The 17,712-nt window shown below is 37.4% G+C and overlaps 3 protein-coding genes across 5 annotated transcripts in view; 2 read left to right on the top strand and 1 right to left on the bottom strand.

Annotated features, from left to right (window-relative positions):
• The first annotated feature begins 1,163 nt into the window (after positions 1-1,163).
• LOC108251123 (haptoglobin) lies at positions 1,164-5,831 on the top strand. Its single transcript, XM_017441312.3, is given in 5 exon segments — positions 1,164-1,587; positions 1,916-1,989; positions 3,764-3,825; positions 3,828-4,064; positions 4,199-5,831. Coding segments are annotated over 5 exon segments (951 nt in total). The 5' UTR covers positions 1,164-1,567; the 3' UTR covers positions 4,757-5,831.
• Positions 5,832-8,972: 3,141 nt separating this feature from the next.
• dpep1 (dipeptidase 1) overlaps positions 8,973-17,712 on the top strand; it is a 17,096-nt gene continuing 8,356 nt past the window's right edge. Inside the window, exons 1-5 of one of the 3 annotated variants that reach the window (XM_025003107.2) lie at positions 8,973-9,033; positions 10,493-10,665; positions 13,641-13,717; positions 16,690-16,752; positions 16,939-17,065. In XM_025003107.2, coding sequence (XP_024858875.1) covers positions 16,727-16,752; positions 16,939-17,065 — 153 coding nt within the window. In that variant the 5' untranslated portion in view covers positions 8,973-9,033; positions 10,493-10,665; positions 13,641-13,717; positions 16,690-16,726. Of the gene's footprint in view, positions 9,034-10,492; positions 10,666-13,640; positions 13,722-16,519; positions 16,753-16,938; positions 17,066-17,712 lie in introns of those variants that run through there. The other 2 variants (XM_025003105.2, XM_017405235.2) reach the window with 2 other exon arrangements.
• Positions 10,920-15,575, bottom strand: sult5a1 (sulfotransferase family 5A, member 1). The gene is made up of 6 exons (XM_017441650.3): positions 15,360-15,575; positions 13,820-14,031; positions 12,521-12,647; positions 12,331-12,425; positions 11,986-12,166; positions 10,920-11,738 (listed from the first exon to the last, which is right to left on the bottom strand). The coding sequence occupies exons 1-6, from the start codon at positions 15,496-15,498 to the stop codon at positions 11,602-11,604; spliced, it is 891 nt and encodes a 296-aa protein (XP_017297139.1). The 5' UTR covers positions 15,499-15,575; the 3' UTR covers positions 10,920-11,601.

Raw genomic sequence — 17,712 nt, 5'->3', positions numbered from 1 at the left:
TCCTGTTTTTATTGTTTATCTGATGTTCAACTAATTCTGTCTCGTAGAAAAAACAACAACAACATTAAGAGAATAAATTTAATTTGCTAAACTGGGGTTCTGTGGGGAGGTTTGGAGCGATCAGTATCTTACCTGTTGTAGATAAGTCTCTGAATAACTTGTGTTCGGATAATTATTGGTATTTTAAATTTAAATACAAATAAATGAGGCCTATCTTTCAGTTTTGCCCACTGCTGAAAAGTGAAAGAATTTGTTTTGTTAGCAAAATACTGCTTAAACCACTGGCTGGATTTAGTTAAACTTTTATTAAACAATTACTGGATGTACATCTACAACTAATTACCCTTTAGAGTCAACAAGATTCAAGATGGCTGCCACAGCTAATAGACAGTAGCCAACACAAAAATGGCTATAACTTGGTCAATTTTACAGATTTTAAGCTCAAATTTGGTGTGGTAGTAGCTGAGAGTCATCCTCAACACATTATCTGAGACCTACCTGATCTCACGAGATGTCCCAATATTGCATGAGGTTTTGTAATTTTAAAGGTTTGATCAAATAAACTATAACTTAAACTGTTTTTAGTGTAAAAGCGGTGGGCGATATGCATTCTAACAAGAAATGGTAGGCCTTTAATTTAAAGAATAATTCACCAAATGTTAATTTAAATTTTACAGCCTGGTAGAGTGAGCTCATTCTAAGTTTATTTTTGTGTAAAAAGAAAGAGGAAAACAAAGATAGACACACGTGAAGAAGAAACACAATTACTGGTGTAAAACTATGTTATGATCTTAATGCTTCACTTCACATTTTGTGTTAATTTGCTGCCCTGTAATAAAATAATTTCATGATCTTTTGAATCTTTCTGTGACCTTTGGTGATTAAACAGTCAGAGCTGCAATGCTGGACTTTCCTCAGCGCTTTGCTTATCTGATTTAAATATCTGCTGCCAGAAAAATCAAAAACAGGGTGTTTTTTACTTCCAAATGAGGCAATATTTGCCTTGTTTTCTGTAATAACAAGTAAAAGCCACAGTAAGATGCACGCCGTCACATTTAACAGCATTAGAGTCCGCCAGCAGTGTTTACTTTTAGTGAACTATGACGCAAAACTATGATGCAAATGGTGCAGATAATTTCAATCAAATTTAATATCACACACAACGGAGCCGAAGAGGTCAAAGAAATGCTGAAAAGAAGAAATCAACACATAAAATAAAACCCTGGAGCCAAATGATGACAAGGACTCTGTAGTTTTACTTCTATTTCTTCCTAATCTTGATTTATTTTCTCGTTTTAGTTAATAATTAATCAGAGAAACCTGAGCTGTGAGGCACATTTCGGTATTTTAAGCTTGACGTTTGGAGTAGTGTCCTCATCTGTAAATAGATTTTGCAATCCCTCTGTGTATTTTTTTTATTTATTTCGAGAATCAGGGTTTTTTGTTCCAGGCAGAACTTTCCAGATCAGAGTTTTGTTTTTTTTGTTTTTTTTAAATCCCAGCTGATATAAATATTCACAGCAGCAAAAGAGCACGACACTTTGAAGAGGACAGATTACAGCAGAACATGAACACTGTCAGCATGTGGTAAGATAAAATACTCAAATATTCATTTTTAAATCTCTCTGGATACATACAGCATGTAGAGAAAAAGCTCTCCTCACTACTTGATGTTTATAAAAATCATAAATAAATCTCATGATTTAAAATCGTTCATTCAAACCATCTAAATCTAAAATCTTCTGAACTCATTTGTGTAACTTAAAATTGTTGTTTTTTTTGTTGAAGTTTGAAAACAAACTTTTAATTATCAAACTCTTATTTATCTGTACAATGTGTTATTCTTTATTAAGTTTAATGTCTGACTTGAAGCAGAAAAATACAGATAATTAAGATTTTGTTTCTCCTGTTAAAGGTTTTCTCTGCCTCTCGTCTTGGCTGTGTGGATCTTCCTGGCAGGGGGACAGAAGATGAAGGCTTCTGTTTCAGGTACAAATATATATATTTACATAAATATAACACACACACATATATATATATATATATATATATATATATATTAATGTTAACGCACCATGACGATAAATGATGCCATCATCTAGTTTAAGCTACAAAGCTGATATTTGTCTTAAATAAAACTATGTTGTATAATAATAAAACTCAAATTGTTGAGAATTTAGTAACATTGGCTTCTAGTTTTTCACACCTTCTACTTATTTAAAATAATGTATTTAGTACATTAAAAAAAAAATTTACAAAATCCAGAATTTACAACCTGGACTAAAGAAACAAGCAAAATAATATGACAAAAAACGCAAAAAACATTTAAATCGTGTTTAAAACCTTCATTAATGAGGACATGAACAGATATTCAGGCTGAGCTCTAAACAAAGGAAATGAACAACATGAAAATTAGAGTTTCTGGTGGTGCTCGATGAAAATGCACTTCTTTATTCTTCGTGAAGTGCCCATAAAACAAAATGATTGTGTTAACTGTATTTCATGGCAATCCATCCAATAACTGCTGAGATAATTGAGTCTGGAGCAAAGTGATTGTTTCTGCTGTCATGGAGAGCTGGCTGCTGTGTGCTTCAGTAAATTAACTGTGCACTTTCATATAAAAGAGGCTTTTGTTTCCATTGATAATGATAAACATCCGGCAGGACCTCACACAGTTAAGTAGAAAACACATTTGCATTCGAACCATAACGCAGCATTTGTACGTGACGGATCGTCAGATTCTCCGATCTGCTCTTCACCTTCTCAACAGTTTCCATTGAGATTCATGAATTCTGCATGAAATAAAACCAATTTTCCTGCAGGAGATGAGATAAAATGAGACATTTTAGCTCTGAAGCCAGAAAGGATACGACTTGTTTGCCTGATTTACCTTAAACAAAAAAAAAAAAACAGCTGATCAGAGAAAAAAAGATGTGACTAAACCCTCTGGACTCAGTTTAAACATAATATTTTTGAGTGACAGCGTATTTTAGTGAGGAAAACATTAAATTAAACATCCATTTTCTATCCTTGCAGTCTCACAGGGCATCAAACTAACAAACTAATTCAATAATTTACCTGCTTGTGAAACAAAATCTGCTGCGTTGAACATATTAACTGAGGAAGACGCTGGAAATCACTGAGTGAATTAATCCTGTAAGGCATTTAAATTAAGAAACAATTAATAATTAATGTGTTTCCATCACTTTGAAGAGGCACACTTGATTATCTGAGTCGCACAAAGGACAAAAGCATCGTGGCCTCAGAGATTAGGTGGCTTTCTTCTTTACTGGTTTATGAAAAGAAACCAAAATAGAAACCCCAGTTTTTGGAGAACAATAACTGGTTTGAAACTGCAGTATGTCTGAAGATTTAAATAATATATTTTAATTAAAAGCTTAGCATTTTTTAAAGGATTGTCAGACATTTTAACTAACGTCTTCTGTTAAAACATGACAGCTGTAGCCATTTTGGTCAAACTGAAGACATCATGTGACATTTCATGGATTATTGTGAGACGTGAAGCTCAGAGTATGTGTTCTGAATGACTCCCAGCTACTACCACACCAAACTTCAGCTTGATATCTGTAAAACTGACCAAGTTATAGCGATTTTTGAGTTTTCTAGTGTCAGTTGGCTGTGGTGGCCATCTTGAATCTTGTTAATCAGTGTGTATCAGCTCTAAGCAGACAAACTGAAGCCTCCTAAGTGTGAATAAGAAAGATTAAAAACACCAGTAATAACTCTGCCCTTCCGCCCCCAGCTTCCAGGTTAGCTCCGCTCCGCTCCAGGCGGATGGTCGGAGGGACCCTGGCCCCTCAGGTGCCCTGGCCCCTCAGGTGCCCTGGCAGGTCATGGTCTACCTGTCTGACGGTGTGCTGGACGGCGGCTACGCCGGAGGGGCTCTCATCTCTGATCGCTGGGTGTTAACGGCTGGAAGAAACCTCTTTGTACGGAAGAGTCGGAAGGATATTCAGGGAAAAGGTCCTGTCGTCCCTAAAGTCTTTGTGGGAATCTCACACAAGACAGAAGCTGACGACAGCAGTGAAGTTAAAGTAGAGAAGGTGAGCAAAAAGATTTGTTGTTACTCCAAGTCTTAAAACAGAGATTGGTTTGGAGCTTATTTCAGGAAGAGAAATCACATTTGTGTGGTTGCTGAAAACTAAAAGATTGTGACACTTTGCTTCCTCTCCTGCAGATTGTTCTCCATCCGGGCTTTCAGAACCAGTCCGACTGGGACAACGACCTGGCTCTGATCAAACTTAAAGAGCCCGTGATCGTGAGCGATAAGGTGACGCCGATCCCGCTGCCAGAGAGAGGCCAGGACATGATGGTGGCTGGTTCAGGGGTCGTCGCTGGCTGGGGCTGGGGGGTCCATCTCACTCCCGCTCCATCGCTCAAACACCTTGTGCTCCCCCTGGTCAACAGCTCCGACTGTAAAGCAGAATATGAACGTGTTTCCCTCACTCCAGCTGTGGATGACAACATGTTCTGCACCGGACCCTCGAAGTTCCAGGAGAACGTTTGTTTTGGTGACGCCGGCGGCGCTCTGGCTGTCACAGACGCTCAAACTGGGGACGTTTACGCTGCAGGAATCCTTTCATACGACAAATCCTGCAGCAGGTACAGATACGGAGTCTATATGAAGATTTCCTCATACTTGCCTTGGATCCACAGCGTCATTAGGGGGGATACAGAGACATCGTCTGCTCTGCGCTCTGATGCGATGGCGAAGATGTACTCGTGGCAGCAGTAGAGCTCCAAGCTCTTCTGTTCTGTTAGATGTTTGAAAACAGAAATCATTGCAGTTTATTGTGTCAGTAATCAGCCATAAATCAACAACTGCTGTTCTACTGTTGATTAAATGTGATGGGTGAAATTATACTTCATGAATCATTTCTAGTAACAATACAAAACAAAGTATATCTCATGTTCCTCGGTTATGAAGTTACGACTCCTTTTGTAAGTAGAAATAGTAAACTGTCTACACCTATACAGGATCTGTTGCCGTCTCAGTCGTGTCCGAAAGGTTTCTGCTTCAGTTTCTTTATATTGTATTTCCTGTTTTATTTTGAAAACCCAGTTCCTCTTTGTTTGGTTTCCACTTTGACATTCCTCACAGCTGTTACTCATTTGTCATTTTCTTTCTTGTCGCCCTAATTATTGACCACCACCATGAAGCCATGTTTGTTCGTCTGTTAGCATAATACCTCAGGAACCTCTGGACAGATTTCAATGAAACTCCAAGAGTATTTACTGAAGCGAACTTTTGGAGTCCAAAAGATGTGGAACATTGTTTGCGCTTGCAAACCAAGGGATAAAAATGTCCACGGTGACTGAAACAGCTGATCTTTTGTTGATCTGGAGGTTTTTATGTCAACCTGCCTCGTTTGACAAGCACAACTGTCTTATTCTGACATTTGAAAAGCTTTTTTTATTCGTGGTACATTTTTAAAGACACTGACATGAAATGATTTGTTGTCAAGAAAAAAAAAAACGGTGTTACTTAAGAGGATCTGTGTTCACACGGGACGCTTCACTGATCCACATTTAACTTTCAAAAGACAACTTGAAAGCGTCGGAGCATTTCATCATGTGCAGTCCAAAGCCTGACAGCAAACATTAACAATAAACTAAAATGGGGATTGCACAAGTCAAGCGTTGCCTTCAGGAACATAACTTCAAAGATATTTTTTTGGCCTGGCAGGTGTGTCCACTCTGCCATCAATAATGAAGTGTCTCAACAACAAAAACCCGGAGAGGTGTGATGCTGACAGCTGTCCGTCCAGTCGATCCAACACGACTGCAGAAGATAAGAGGGAAAGAAAAATCAAAGAGACGACTCTTTCTATTCCTCTGGGTGTTTCGTTCTTATCAGGGTTATGTGAGGAAAAGCAAGCTTAGGGCATGTTGAGGCAGATGTTTTTATCACTGACACCTCAAACGTGTGAGATGTTTAATCAGTTCATTACGGAAAAATTAGAGCGCAAAGGGAACTGCAGCTCGTTTAAAACTCATTTAACTGTTGCTCAAATAAATTATCTCGTTTCCCTGCAGGAAATCAGATTATTGATTCCTGCATTTCTTCATCCTACCTCAGTTATGATTTCCTTTAGCTGTTTAAACTTCTCAAAGGGAGTTTTTTAAAGATGTTCTGGCAAGATAACTAAAAGATTATTAGATCTCTAAAAAAAATAAATAAAGCACTAATGAGAAATTTCTTCAATAATTATTAAAAAAAATCTGATTTTTATATCAGTTCATATCTTTGTCTCAGGCTGCACAAAATAAAACAAAGTACAATAAGCCTGACCATGATCCTTTAAATAATCAGAATAATCTCTGTTTCATCTGTTTGACATCCAGTGTGACTTAAGAGTCTGGGATCCAAAGGAAGAATTTTAAAAATTTGTTTTCTGATAAATTATTTTCAAAGTTTATGGTTCACTGAGTTTCAGCTGAATGTGTTATGGCGTAACTTTAAATCACGTGGGAAATAATTTCCCCTTCACTACAAACTGTTCAGACTTTTTAGCTCCGAATTATAATTTTAACATTTTTTTACCTGTGGGGAAGTCGTGCTTCCACGTTGGTATGCAGACAGAGACAACTTTTACCTCCATTAACAAACGCTGCATCTTCCTCTTAAATAGTTCAGCTCTCAGTGCATTTCTTCTGTTTAAGTTATGCAGGCAGTGAAGTGGAACCATTTTTCTACATCTGATCACTTCCAGTGATTTATTTCATTCTTTAGTGCCACTTAGTTTTTATCTATCTATCTATAAATTGGACTAAATCTTTTAGAAACTCCTGGTTTCATTTTGCTTTTGCAAACTGTATACTGATCAATTTTGCAAAAGGTCAAAATATGATGTCAGTATGGAAAGAAAGAACATAATCATTTATGAACGGTTAGTTCTACGTTCTGTTTCCTATACTATAATTGTAATTTAGGTGAACATCAGGATGTTTTTTTATAAATCCAGGTGTTCGGGGCCCACCTTTGTTTTGAACCTTTGCTCCTGAATGCATCATTCACATCTACTACTGCTGCAAACTGTCAAAAGATGCAAACAGTTTAACTATTTTAAATCAACATAACTTCATGAGCTTAAAATGTGATGGTGTAGGTGTTGTGTTTAGATATAACCTTGGTCTCACATCACATCCTGTCAGCTCACGTTGACTGAGCTTTTCTTCGTTAGCTGTGAGGATGAAACTGATCTTTTTTGATCATTTACAGCAGCAGCTGGGGTTAATTCAAGGTTAATGTCATTAAAAGCAGCACATCAGTTTGTCATAACTACTGTGAGATCCATAACATAAATTTAAGGAGGAGTTAACATAAAAATAGCTCCACAAGCATGAAAGCTATAGAATTGTATCTTTTATTATTAATGCTGTTCAGCCTATAGTAGCTGTTATCCTGAAAACACCAAGTTTTTTAATTTATTTCTTTAAAAAGTTATACTTGACAATGAGGCAACAGTGCATATTTGCATCTTTACATCTTTTCTAATTTATCTGTTAAATATATATTTTTAGATTGTATGTAAGGTGCCTCATGATCTTACTTTTGTGACAAATTTCCAACCTTAAAATAAGGAGAGGACATAAAAAAGGCCAATTATTAAGCTGTGGGGTGAAGTGAATCCAGGATCATTTAGTGTTTTGACCTTTTTTACCTGAAGTATAATTTGTAGACGTGTGTTTTTTAGCAGATCCAGTGGAGGACGTTCTCTTCTGTTGCATCTAAAATATTAATAACCCTGTCAAAGACCATTACTCTTACCCAACTCAGAGCGTTCTCTCTGCGGCTCCATCACTTCTTTAAAGCCCCGACTGAGGTCACAACACGAGCAGCGTCGTTCTGCAGTAACTTCTTTATCCCCCAAAGAGGAGCGTGTGTTAAAATACATTGATTTTAGTTACTGTCTCAGACGACCTGCAGTGTGTAACATGTCTGTATATTTACCAAAAAGGCAGAAAACGTAAGTGTAAAAGTGATCACCACTAAATGTGAGCAGGTAACTTTGCTGATATGGAACATTCAGGAACATCTCCAAGAGGCAAATCTTGTTACCTGTTGAAAAAGGTTACAGAGTCATTTCCAAACAAATTGGAGCCAGTCACCATAACTAGAAAACATTAGAAACAGCTGCCGGTCTTCTCACGACTGGACGTCCCAGCAGGTTTACCAGAGAAATTGTGTAAGAAGTCATACTGTGGAATGCTCTCAGAAACTGAACAAAAAGCCAAGTCCTGCACCTCAGACTCACCTGGTTTTGATTAGCAAGTTAGGATTGTGACAGTATGACCAGAAAAAGAGAAGAAGAGTTGCCACGGGAAACTTTCCGAACTAAAAAGAAACCACAACACTTCTCGAACAATGTCCTTTCAGACGTTCAGGAGCAAATTAAAACGCCATGTAGGTAAAAATAAAACCCAGCATATCAGCACAAAAACTTCACATCAACGATTAAACACAGTAGAAGTGGACCTTTGGAGTCAAATGTGAAGACAGATGTCTGATTTGACTGAAATTTGCTCAGAACAGTGATCCCTGTCACAGTTTGAGGGGTGTCTTATTTTGGTTTTCTTGTTTAGGTTTTTTATTATTTGTATTTGAGTGTTCTGTTGCATTTACAGTTAAGTTCTGTTTAGTGCAGTGGTGTCCAATCCTGGTCCTGGAGAGCCACCATCCTGCATGTTTTCCTTGTTTCTCTGCTCCAACACACCTGATTCAGTGGTTAAATCACCTCTTCATGTTCTGCAGAAGCCTGTTAATCACCCATTGATTCAAATCAGGTGTGTTGGAGCAGAGAAACAAGTAAAACCTGCAGGATGGTGGCCCTTGAGGACCAGGATTGAAGATCACTGGTTTAGTGCTTCCTAGTCTCTCAGCCAGAGTTTCCCTGATTACTTAACTCGGTTCACCTGTTCATCAGTAGCTTCTCACCTGCTTCTCACCCCTCCCAGTCTGTATTTATCATCTTGGTTTCTCACAGTCAGCTGCCAGATCCTCAAACACATGTAAGTCCTGGACCTCCGTATTAGTTCTGTTTTTTGTTAGCTATTAAACACTCACTGAAGGGTCCTCATCCACCAACAACCGTTATTAAAGCTGCAACGGAGCAAATTAAAAAGCAAAGAATTGGAGTGTTGCAGTGACTCAGGCACAGCCCAATTAAAACAGAACCTTAGAGGATAAATGGATGTCTCCAACCCCAATAAACTGATGCAACTGTTTCAAGAAGACATGGATAAGATCACAGGAGACTCTCTAAGCTGTCGATATTAAAAAGAAGAAGCTGTTGAACTCTGGGATGTAATTATTGTTACAATCACAGATTCTGAATTTTAGTTTGCTTTTGTCTTTCCAGATATTAAATCAAAAGTGTTCTGTATTCATTTAAACTAAACACTTAAAGCTACAACATGAGCAATTAAAGTAAATACTTCTAATTAAATTGATTTTAGCCACTTTTCTAAAATATTTAGTTCCCTCAATTAAACAAAGACTGTCCTCAGGTGCTTTTGATTCTTACACTACTTTTGAGGCCAAAGGTTGATATTTTTTAATGAACTTTTATCTATTTCACTCCTTGTGCTTTTGGGTGACTCAAATCTTTTAAATCCATTTCCATCTGTGAACTATTTAGTAATAGTTCGATCACTTTTTACATTTGAACAAGTTTAGTGGAACTAGCGGACATAACGAAGTTCAGTAAATCTCATTTTTCCAGTGCTTAGAATGTATTGCATGGATGACAATAAATTTAAAAGAATTTTGAAAAGCGCACAGAGCAAAATAACTCAAAATGTTTGTGGTTTGCTGGCCTCAAAAAAACTGCAGATGTTTACGTACAAAAAGCACTTAAAACCAGCTTTATTCAGTAAAAGAAGTAGGTTTTAAGTAAAGTGGTAAAGCTGGACTTAATTAGCAGTATTTAGTTGTTTTAGTAGCTTTAGTTTGATAAAACAACCATTCTGACTTTTTAAAAATGAACTAAAAGCTTCGAATTCAAGATAAAATAGTTGTGTAATTCTAACACCAGCCAATTTTCACCTTTTTGAGTGTATCCTTCAGTACCTTTAGTATTTGACTTAATTAACACATGCAAAGCTTTTTAAAAAAGCAATAATACAGAAACGGTATAACCGTTTTCACTGCTTGCTAAAGCGTTTAACTTTACCGTCTTGTTAGTTCTAGGTGGGCTTTCTGCATAATTTATGTCATTGCCAGGTCAGGATTAACGCTTCCCTTTAAATATTAAAGCGATCATCAGGAAACAGAACGTGATGAGATTCAGATATTAAAACATTCTGTATGTCAGTCACATTTTCTCTCCCTGGTGTTTATCAGTTTTATCCTGACAAAAAGGAAATTCTGTCAGTGTTTGTATTTGAATCAGGTGAAACATTTTTGCATGACTGAAGAAATTTGTTTAAAATATTTTTTGATTTTTGTGATTTTTTTGTTCTCTTTTAGTTCTGTGGAGTATTTTCCAGGTTTCCCAGCGGTCCTGACCCAAACAACTCACAGAATGGACTGGTGGGTCAGTGATTCTTGCCACTCCAAGGACATTATTTGGTGTAATTGTCCCAACTGAAGTTTATAAATCAGATTTTCTTCTACTGAAGCGCCTTCCTTAAAAACACCAGGTAAATTTGCACAACATCAAAGATTTTGTAGATTTATAGTCAGGTGTATAATTACCCAAACTTCAACATGGAAACAAGGCCAGGGGACTCTGTTATGCATGCAGACATAAGAACAGGACTGCAGAAAAGTGTCATTAGGCTCTCTGGGCTGATGAGTTAAAATCTGAAATATATGGCTGCAGCAGAAGGACTGGAGAGCTGTGCAATATAATACAAGTCTGCAGGCAAGAGTGGAGCCTGACAGAGGATTTGGAGCTGCATTTCTGCAAATGAAATTGAGAAAATTGTCAGGATTAATGGGGACCTCAATGCTGAGAAGCACAAGCAGATATTTATTAGGTAACCAGGTACAATTCTGGTTCAAAATGGTCCCAAATTAATTCTGCAGCAGGACAAACCGTGTCTTTCCTTCTACTTATTAGACTTTATTCTTGCAGACACAGAGCACATTATGTTATGTACACTACAATATGGTCACTAATTTACAGAAATACTCTGTGAGATTAAATCAAAGGTCTTCTGTGCTTGGCAACCAGAGGCGAAGCAACACTTTTCTTTGAGTGTGAAGTGACAGGATGCTAAAAGACAGCTCAGCCCTCTGGAATTAAAAACCTTTAACCTGTCCTTCATTCCTCTGTTCCGACAAGACTCAGTTTCTTTACTTCCTGCATTTTGTTTCACAGAAACTGTGAAGTCGTACTTGTGATAAACAAAAAAAAATCATCATTTGATCATTAAAAACAACACCCCACACTGAAACCATCTTTATATACGTCACATACAGAAGTGCATTAGTGACAGCCACATAAACATGGAAATTACACCTTATCATCCTTAATAAGTCGGGAATTCATCAAAGATTAGCGAGATTTAAAATCTAAAATTGTCATCCACTTCTAAAGTCACATAGCCCTTTTCATAGTTTAGTTGTTTTCTTCAGCGTGACTCTCCTTTTTCCTCCTCCTCCTCCCACACAAACTCCAAGGTGCAGTCATGCATCTTAGAGTTGAACACACTGTCAAAACGTTGATTCTGCTCCTTTGTGAACATGTTTTTCCAGTCACCAATCTGACCTGTACAGCAGAAAGACAAGATGACAACAGCAACAACAAAAAAGTGATTTATGCACAAAAAGGTCCTTCTGTACCAATTCTCCCAGTGGGAAAACCATATACCAGTCTCTCCATAAGGGATTTATTTGTAATTGTAGTTTATGACTGGTTTCTTAATTTAAACGGTTTTTAGCAACAACTGTTTTTATTACCCCACGACCAGGAGTGGAAAATCCCCATAAAGCAGAGTAAACTGATGAGAGCCTACCTGTCCTCATGAAGGAGCCTTTGCTGTGATCCATTATCTCACCAGGAACAAGGCTGTAGTTGATCATCTTGTTGTCCTTCATGCTGCTGAAGCTGCAGTGTTTCACACAGTTATTGAGCTCATCCTCCAGCAGAGGGCGCTGCAGGAAAGAACTCACCCTGTCTAGGGTCCCTCGTAGGTCCTAAAAACACAAGTTCACTGGTCAAAATTCAATTTTCAGACAACTCGAGCTTTTATTTTTTATAATTTCACCTTGGGTTTTCTGGATGGATTCGAACAGAATGTGTGTAATCTGACACCACAGAGGCGGAGAAAGGATAAATCATGAAGATGACATATCTTTACCATTGACATCTCCTCATAAGTGACATGAAGCAGATTGAGAGCTGCTGCCTGATTGGTCCAGCCTTTAATGTGGTCAAACCAGGAGCCGTAGTGCACTGAGGAGAAGATGTGTGAAAAGTTTAATCAGATTTCAGCGTTTGGCAGCACAAGGACAGGAAAAACTAAAAAAAAAAAAACTGGGTCAGCTCACATTTGCTCTCCAGGAATTTATCTAAAAACTCCGGAAAGGAGCCAGCTTCAGGGAGGAAGTTGGCCATTTTGTGAAAGTGATAAAACGATACCAGAACATCTTTTGGGTTTCTGCTCACATAGATGACCTGCAGGAAAACAAGCAGCAGCGTTATCAGCACATAAAACAAATACGCAGAGGTTTAAAGTTGGTAAAGATTTTGAAGGTTTTATATTCATGAAACAAACTTTAACACCTGTGGAGTTTAATGCCTGGTTATTTCACCGTCTTATTAAACCAGTTATTGTTGCTCCATTACCAAAGTTTAGAGATATCATCCACTTTAATTTTAGGTGTAAATATAAAATGCAACAATTTAAAAATACATAAACATAAGTAGATATTTGTGAAAATATTTAACTTTATAAGGAAAATATTTCTTTCGTGTTTTTGATTGATTTTCCTTATTTCAGCCACTCATCTCACCTGCCTTGAGTTACCAATTAGCACACCTGTTTTCACTTACAATCAGTAATTAAACATTTGTTTTTCTTCTCAACATATAATTTTGTGTCCCTTTCAGCTGAGTGCTGTAACGTTTGTATTAACTGGTTTTTAGTTTAGCTGTTGTTTCCTCCCTGAATTTTGCCTCAGCAGCTTGTTTGGGTTTTTTATTCTCACGTTTTAAGTTCCAGAAATCCCTCCAAGTTCATGATCAGACTGTTAGTAATTTGGGAACACATCACTTTAAAGAACCTCTTCATGTAGCTAAGAGTAAAGAAGTCGGAGATTAAATGGTAAAATCTGGAGCTAGTAGGAGGGGAGAAACTTAATATAATATACATTTTAATAGGAAAAATAAATATATTCAGGAAAAAAATATTTAACACAGTTGAGAAATTCCCTTGGTTTCTTTTTTACCTTAATATGTTGCATCACATGCTCTAAAATTTTATTTACAAAACACCAACTTTTGTCTGTGGTGTCATTTTAATTTGGGTCTCATTGGACCATTTGTTGAGCTGCCAGATGCTATCCTGTACAATATTTGATATAAAGTATGTTTAACACCTCAAAGTAACAGTTTATCTATGAAAAAAGCAGAAAACTGGATTAATTCAAGTGTTTTGTCTTTTTGCAGGGAGGACTCTTAAACACTTTAATCTCCTGGAATGACTGCGTTCTCAAACAGAAGCAGAGAACAAAAAGTTTGTAAAAGTAGGTATGGTAATTTTAAATTTACAAAAGATTAACCCTCCCAGGTCAAAATGACCCACAAGGCTTCAGTTTTTAAACCGGAGGGTTAAAGACTAATCTCACCCTGGCGTTGGAAGCCTGGAGGGCAGGGCCCAGCAGGTGATGAGGCAGGTGTGAGGTGAGGACTCGAGGCCCGGAGGACGAGGCCTTCAGGAAATCTGCGCAGTAATATTGCTCCAACCAGGGGGCTCGGGTCCAGTTCGGGACAGTGTGGGACAAGTGGGGGTCACCTCTGCTGGAAATGAGAGTAACAATTTCCTGCATCCATGTGGTGCCTGTTGAGAGAAATGAAAAAAAAGGACAAACATGACCCGAGAACAGGGACATAGGACTTTAGGTTGGATACAGAGGCGGTACAGAACACACCTGACATGAAAGCCTCAGAAACCTTTTTGCTTCTGAAGCAGCCATTTTTAAAACACTTCAGATTAAATAGCTGAGCATCATCCTCGACTGATGCGTCTGTTTTTAAAACCATGCATTTAACTGTTGAAGTCAACTTTGTCTGTCTGTTATTAAAATATATTTGGAACAGATTTTAATAAACTTGTGGCTCTGCAAATTAACTTTTGGAGACAATCCAATCTGAGATGACAGCCACCGCCAACTGACCTCAGGGAACACAAAAACGGCCACTAAAAGCTAAAACTTGAGCTAAAATTGGTGTGGTGGCAGCTTGGCATCATCTCCAACACAAAGTCTGAGATTAAAACTTCTATATTTTTAAATTTAAAAAGGTCAAACCTCATTCTGCACAAATTGTATCAAGATCTGAATCAGACAACCATGAAGTGTGTAGCAGCAAAAAGTAATGAACAAATAGTGAGAGAATCAGAGAATCAGGAGAAAGATCGATCTTTGTCTTTGAAAATAGAATTAGGCGTTTGGAGACCCCACCCACTGAAAAAACAACAGACTTTTATAAGGAGGCTTCATTACATCGTTTTCAGTCATACATTTACATCGTTACTCAGCAGTTTCACTTCTCATGAAGAGAATCGAACAGTCAAGGCCTGGTGGAAGAGAAGAGGGAAGAACTGAGTCATTTCAGTTCCCACATAGCACAAAGATGAGAAAAACATGTCAAACTCTGTTATAAATCAAAAAGAAAAATAACTTCATCACACTATAACTATTGTCATACATTTCACAAAAACAGAACATCATTAAAATTTTCCATTTCAGCTGAAATCCTACAACACGCAAGACAGAACTCAGATCTTTTTTATTTTTTTTGTAAAATTGTTAAATAAATTAGATTAATTCTTGTTTGAAATGTTTAAATCTCAGCAATTAAAAAGTGTAGATTACAGTTTAATGTAATGAGTTTAAAAATGTGCCTCTTCCACTTGTTGGTCAGGAAGTTTCTGAAGTCAAATTTTCTTTTTTTTAGTATTTTTACTACAACAAAGATGGACAATGACAGTACTAAAGTCATTTTCTTCATACAGATTTATTTTAAATAAAGCCAAATTAGGAGATTAGGTTTCGTTGCGTAAGAAGATTTTTCCAACTCTTTTGGAAACAGGTTTTGTACAATTCATCCCCTGACTGTAGCTCACCGTTCATAAAGTGAACGGCTGCATTAAATGTCTCCTCTTACCTGACTTTGGGTAGGACACAATCAAGATGTCCGTGTCTTGAAACGGGAATTCGAGAGCTCGTTGTAAAGAATCCTGTGTGTGCAGGTGTCCTGGAAACAAAATGCCGTGAAAAACCTCGGTGACATCCAACCTGGCCATGTCCTCTCTGAGTGTTTTTTTTAAACGTGCTGCTCCTGATCTCTGCTCTGCAGCTCGTTGTTCTGTCCCTCTGAGCGTCTGTCTTCACGAGAAAAGACAAAATGAGTGTTCAGGATTAAATCAGAATCAGGAAATGGAGCTAGAACGGCTCAAATGGGCGTCTAACAACTCCCCTCACTGTTATCTGTATAGGAATGAACAAATATTTCATGTAGTATGAACATCTATCAGTGTTCTTTTAGCTACTTTTAGCTTTTAGCTATCATTCTGCCACTTATTGCAATTAGCTTACTTTTAGCTACCATTCAGGTAATTTAAGCTTTTAGCTACGGCGTTGCTACTTTCATCTTTTAGCTGCTTTTTGTTACTTTTTAGCAACTGTTCAGTTCCTTTTTTAGCTTTTAGATCGAGTTTTGCTGCTTTAATTTGATCTTTTAGCTACCATTTGCTCATTTTAGCTCCTGTTCTGCTTGTTTTAACTTTAATAATTCAGTTTCAGCATTTTTAACAAATCTCAGCAAAGTCGCTCAGCATTCACACTGTAATGTTTCCAGAAAATGCTAATTTTTCTAGTTTGTAGTTGTTTTTCAGCTGTCTGCACAGAAACGATCATCATATTGGACTAAAAGATGATTTAATCATTAAAGGTTTTCATCATCAGATATATTATTTTTACTGCACAAAGAAAAAAAAGTATTTTTTCTGATTCCTAATTTCAGATTGCATAGCAAATATTACCTCTTTGTATAAGTTTTAAAGGAATTGTCATTCCCACATAAAAAATAAATTTGCATAATGAGTTTTTTTTCCCACTTAGAATCCTGTTAAACTGTTTAATGATTTTCTTTGTTTAGTCTGAGTTCTGAAGATCTTTTACATGTTTTTACATTCACTGGAGTGACAACAAACACTCAGGTATATCTTTGTCCAAAGCAGTCTGTGTGAACATTAGATGCAAGTTATAAATTAACAAAGATAGTCTGACAAGGTGTCGTAAAAATCTTTAAACCGCTGGGCTGCATCTGTCACGTTCATGACAAACCGAGCCCAGACCGAAGAGGAGACGCTGCATTTGTGAAACAATAAATTCAGATTTTCTGTTCGAAGTTATTCTGAGTTTAGGAAAATGTTGATGAAGTTTGTCTTGGTTTCATGTTTGGGGCTGTGGTTCGGTTCTTGTGCCGTCACCAGAGCCGAGGATCAGAACTTCATCAGAGCTCAGAGGCTGATGTCTGAGACGCCGCTCATCGATGGGCAAGTTTTCCTTTTTAATAAAACTAACTTTGCTTGTTATTTACTGTTTGCTTTGTTAGCAATAAAAGCAGTAAACGTTTCACATCAAGAAGCCAATCAAAGTCAGTGTTTTATTAAATTCGTCAAATCTGTGAGCTTAAAGATTGTAATCTCTGTTTTCTGATATATTTTCCTTTTTTGTTTCAGTCATAATGACCTGCCGTGGCAGCTTCGAAAGCAATTCGACAATCAGCTCAACAAAGTGAATCTGACAACGCTGTCAACAACTCACACCAACATCGAAAAGATCAAGAAAGGACAACTTGGAGCTCAGGTATGTTCTGACTAAAACATCGGAAACAATCAGAAAGTCTTCCAGCTGAGATCATTTTACTGAAGGAGCTTCAGAGATCAGTGGGAGCCTCCAGGAGGGACCCGAATCAAAAGCAGAGTTTTGTTATGTTGTCATTTTTGGTCATTACAGGAATATGACAATTATGAATAACTCTTCTGATATTAGATTTATACCACGCATTAAAAAGGTTGGGGAACTGTGAGGGGTGGAGGTTTGGGTGGCTGCAAAGGTTTACGGCAGGAGTGGCTTTTGCTCCCTGGTCCACATTTGGTGTTTCTAATAAAAAGAACAAAACAAGCATAACAAGTTGGAAAAAATGTAGTTCAGTTTGTTAAGCTTCCTGTCGACTCGTTTATTTAGCGTATGACTCTTCTTCTGCTGTTACTCCAGGAATATTGCTTTTAAGAGAACTGCAGCAGTGCCCGTAAAAACAGCAACAAACACTGAAAGTGTGCTTCACCCTGATCATGTGGTTCAACTAAAACTCCAGAAAGAAAAGGTTAACTTATGTTTCAGTATTTTAAAATTGAAAATGCATTTTGCTGCTTACTGCAGAGTTACTGAAAGAGTATTAAACACATCTATTTTCTGGCAGCTTTTTAGTTTTTATTTTTGCAGTAAGCTTT

The sequence above is a fragment of the Kryptolebias marmoratus genome, linkage group LG15, assembly GCF_001649575.2.
Source record: "Kryptolebias marmoratus isolate JLee-2015 linkage group LG15, ASM164957v2, whole genome shotgun sequence".
NCBI classification, from domain to species: Eukaryota; Metazoa; Chordata; class Actinopteri; order Cyprinodontiformes; family Rivulidae; genus Kryptolebias; species Kryptolebias marmoratus.
The sequence above is the reverse complement of the archived record's forward strand: the minus strand, read 5'-3'. Positions and strand labels throughout refer to the sequence as shown.

What these genes read in the sequence shown, in the direction of transcription:
- sult5a1 (XM_017441650.3), bottom strand. Translation starts at nt 15,498, where the DNA reads ATGGCCAGGTTGGATGTCACCGAGGTTTTTCACGGCATTTTGTTTCCA. An exon ending in TCCAGGCTTCCAACGCCAGG is followed by an intron (nt 12,648 to 13,819) that starts GTGAGATTAGTC and finishes GTTTTCCTGCAG; the next exon opens with GTCATCTATGTGAGCAGAAA. An exon ending in TAAATTCCTGGAGAGCAAAT is followed by an intron (nt 12,426 to 12,520) that starts GTGAGCTGACCC and finishes TCTTCTCCTCAG; the next exon opens with TGCACTACGGCTCCTGGTTT.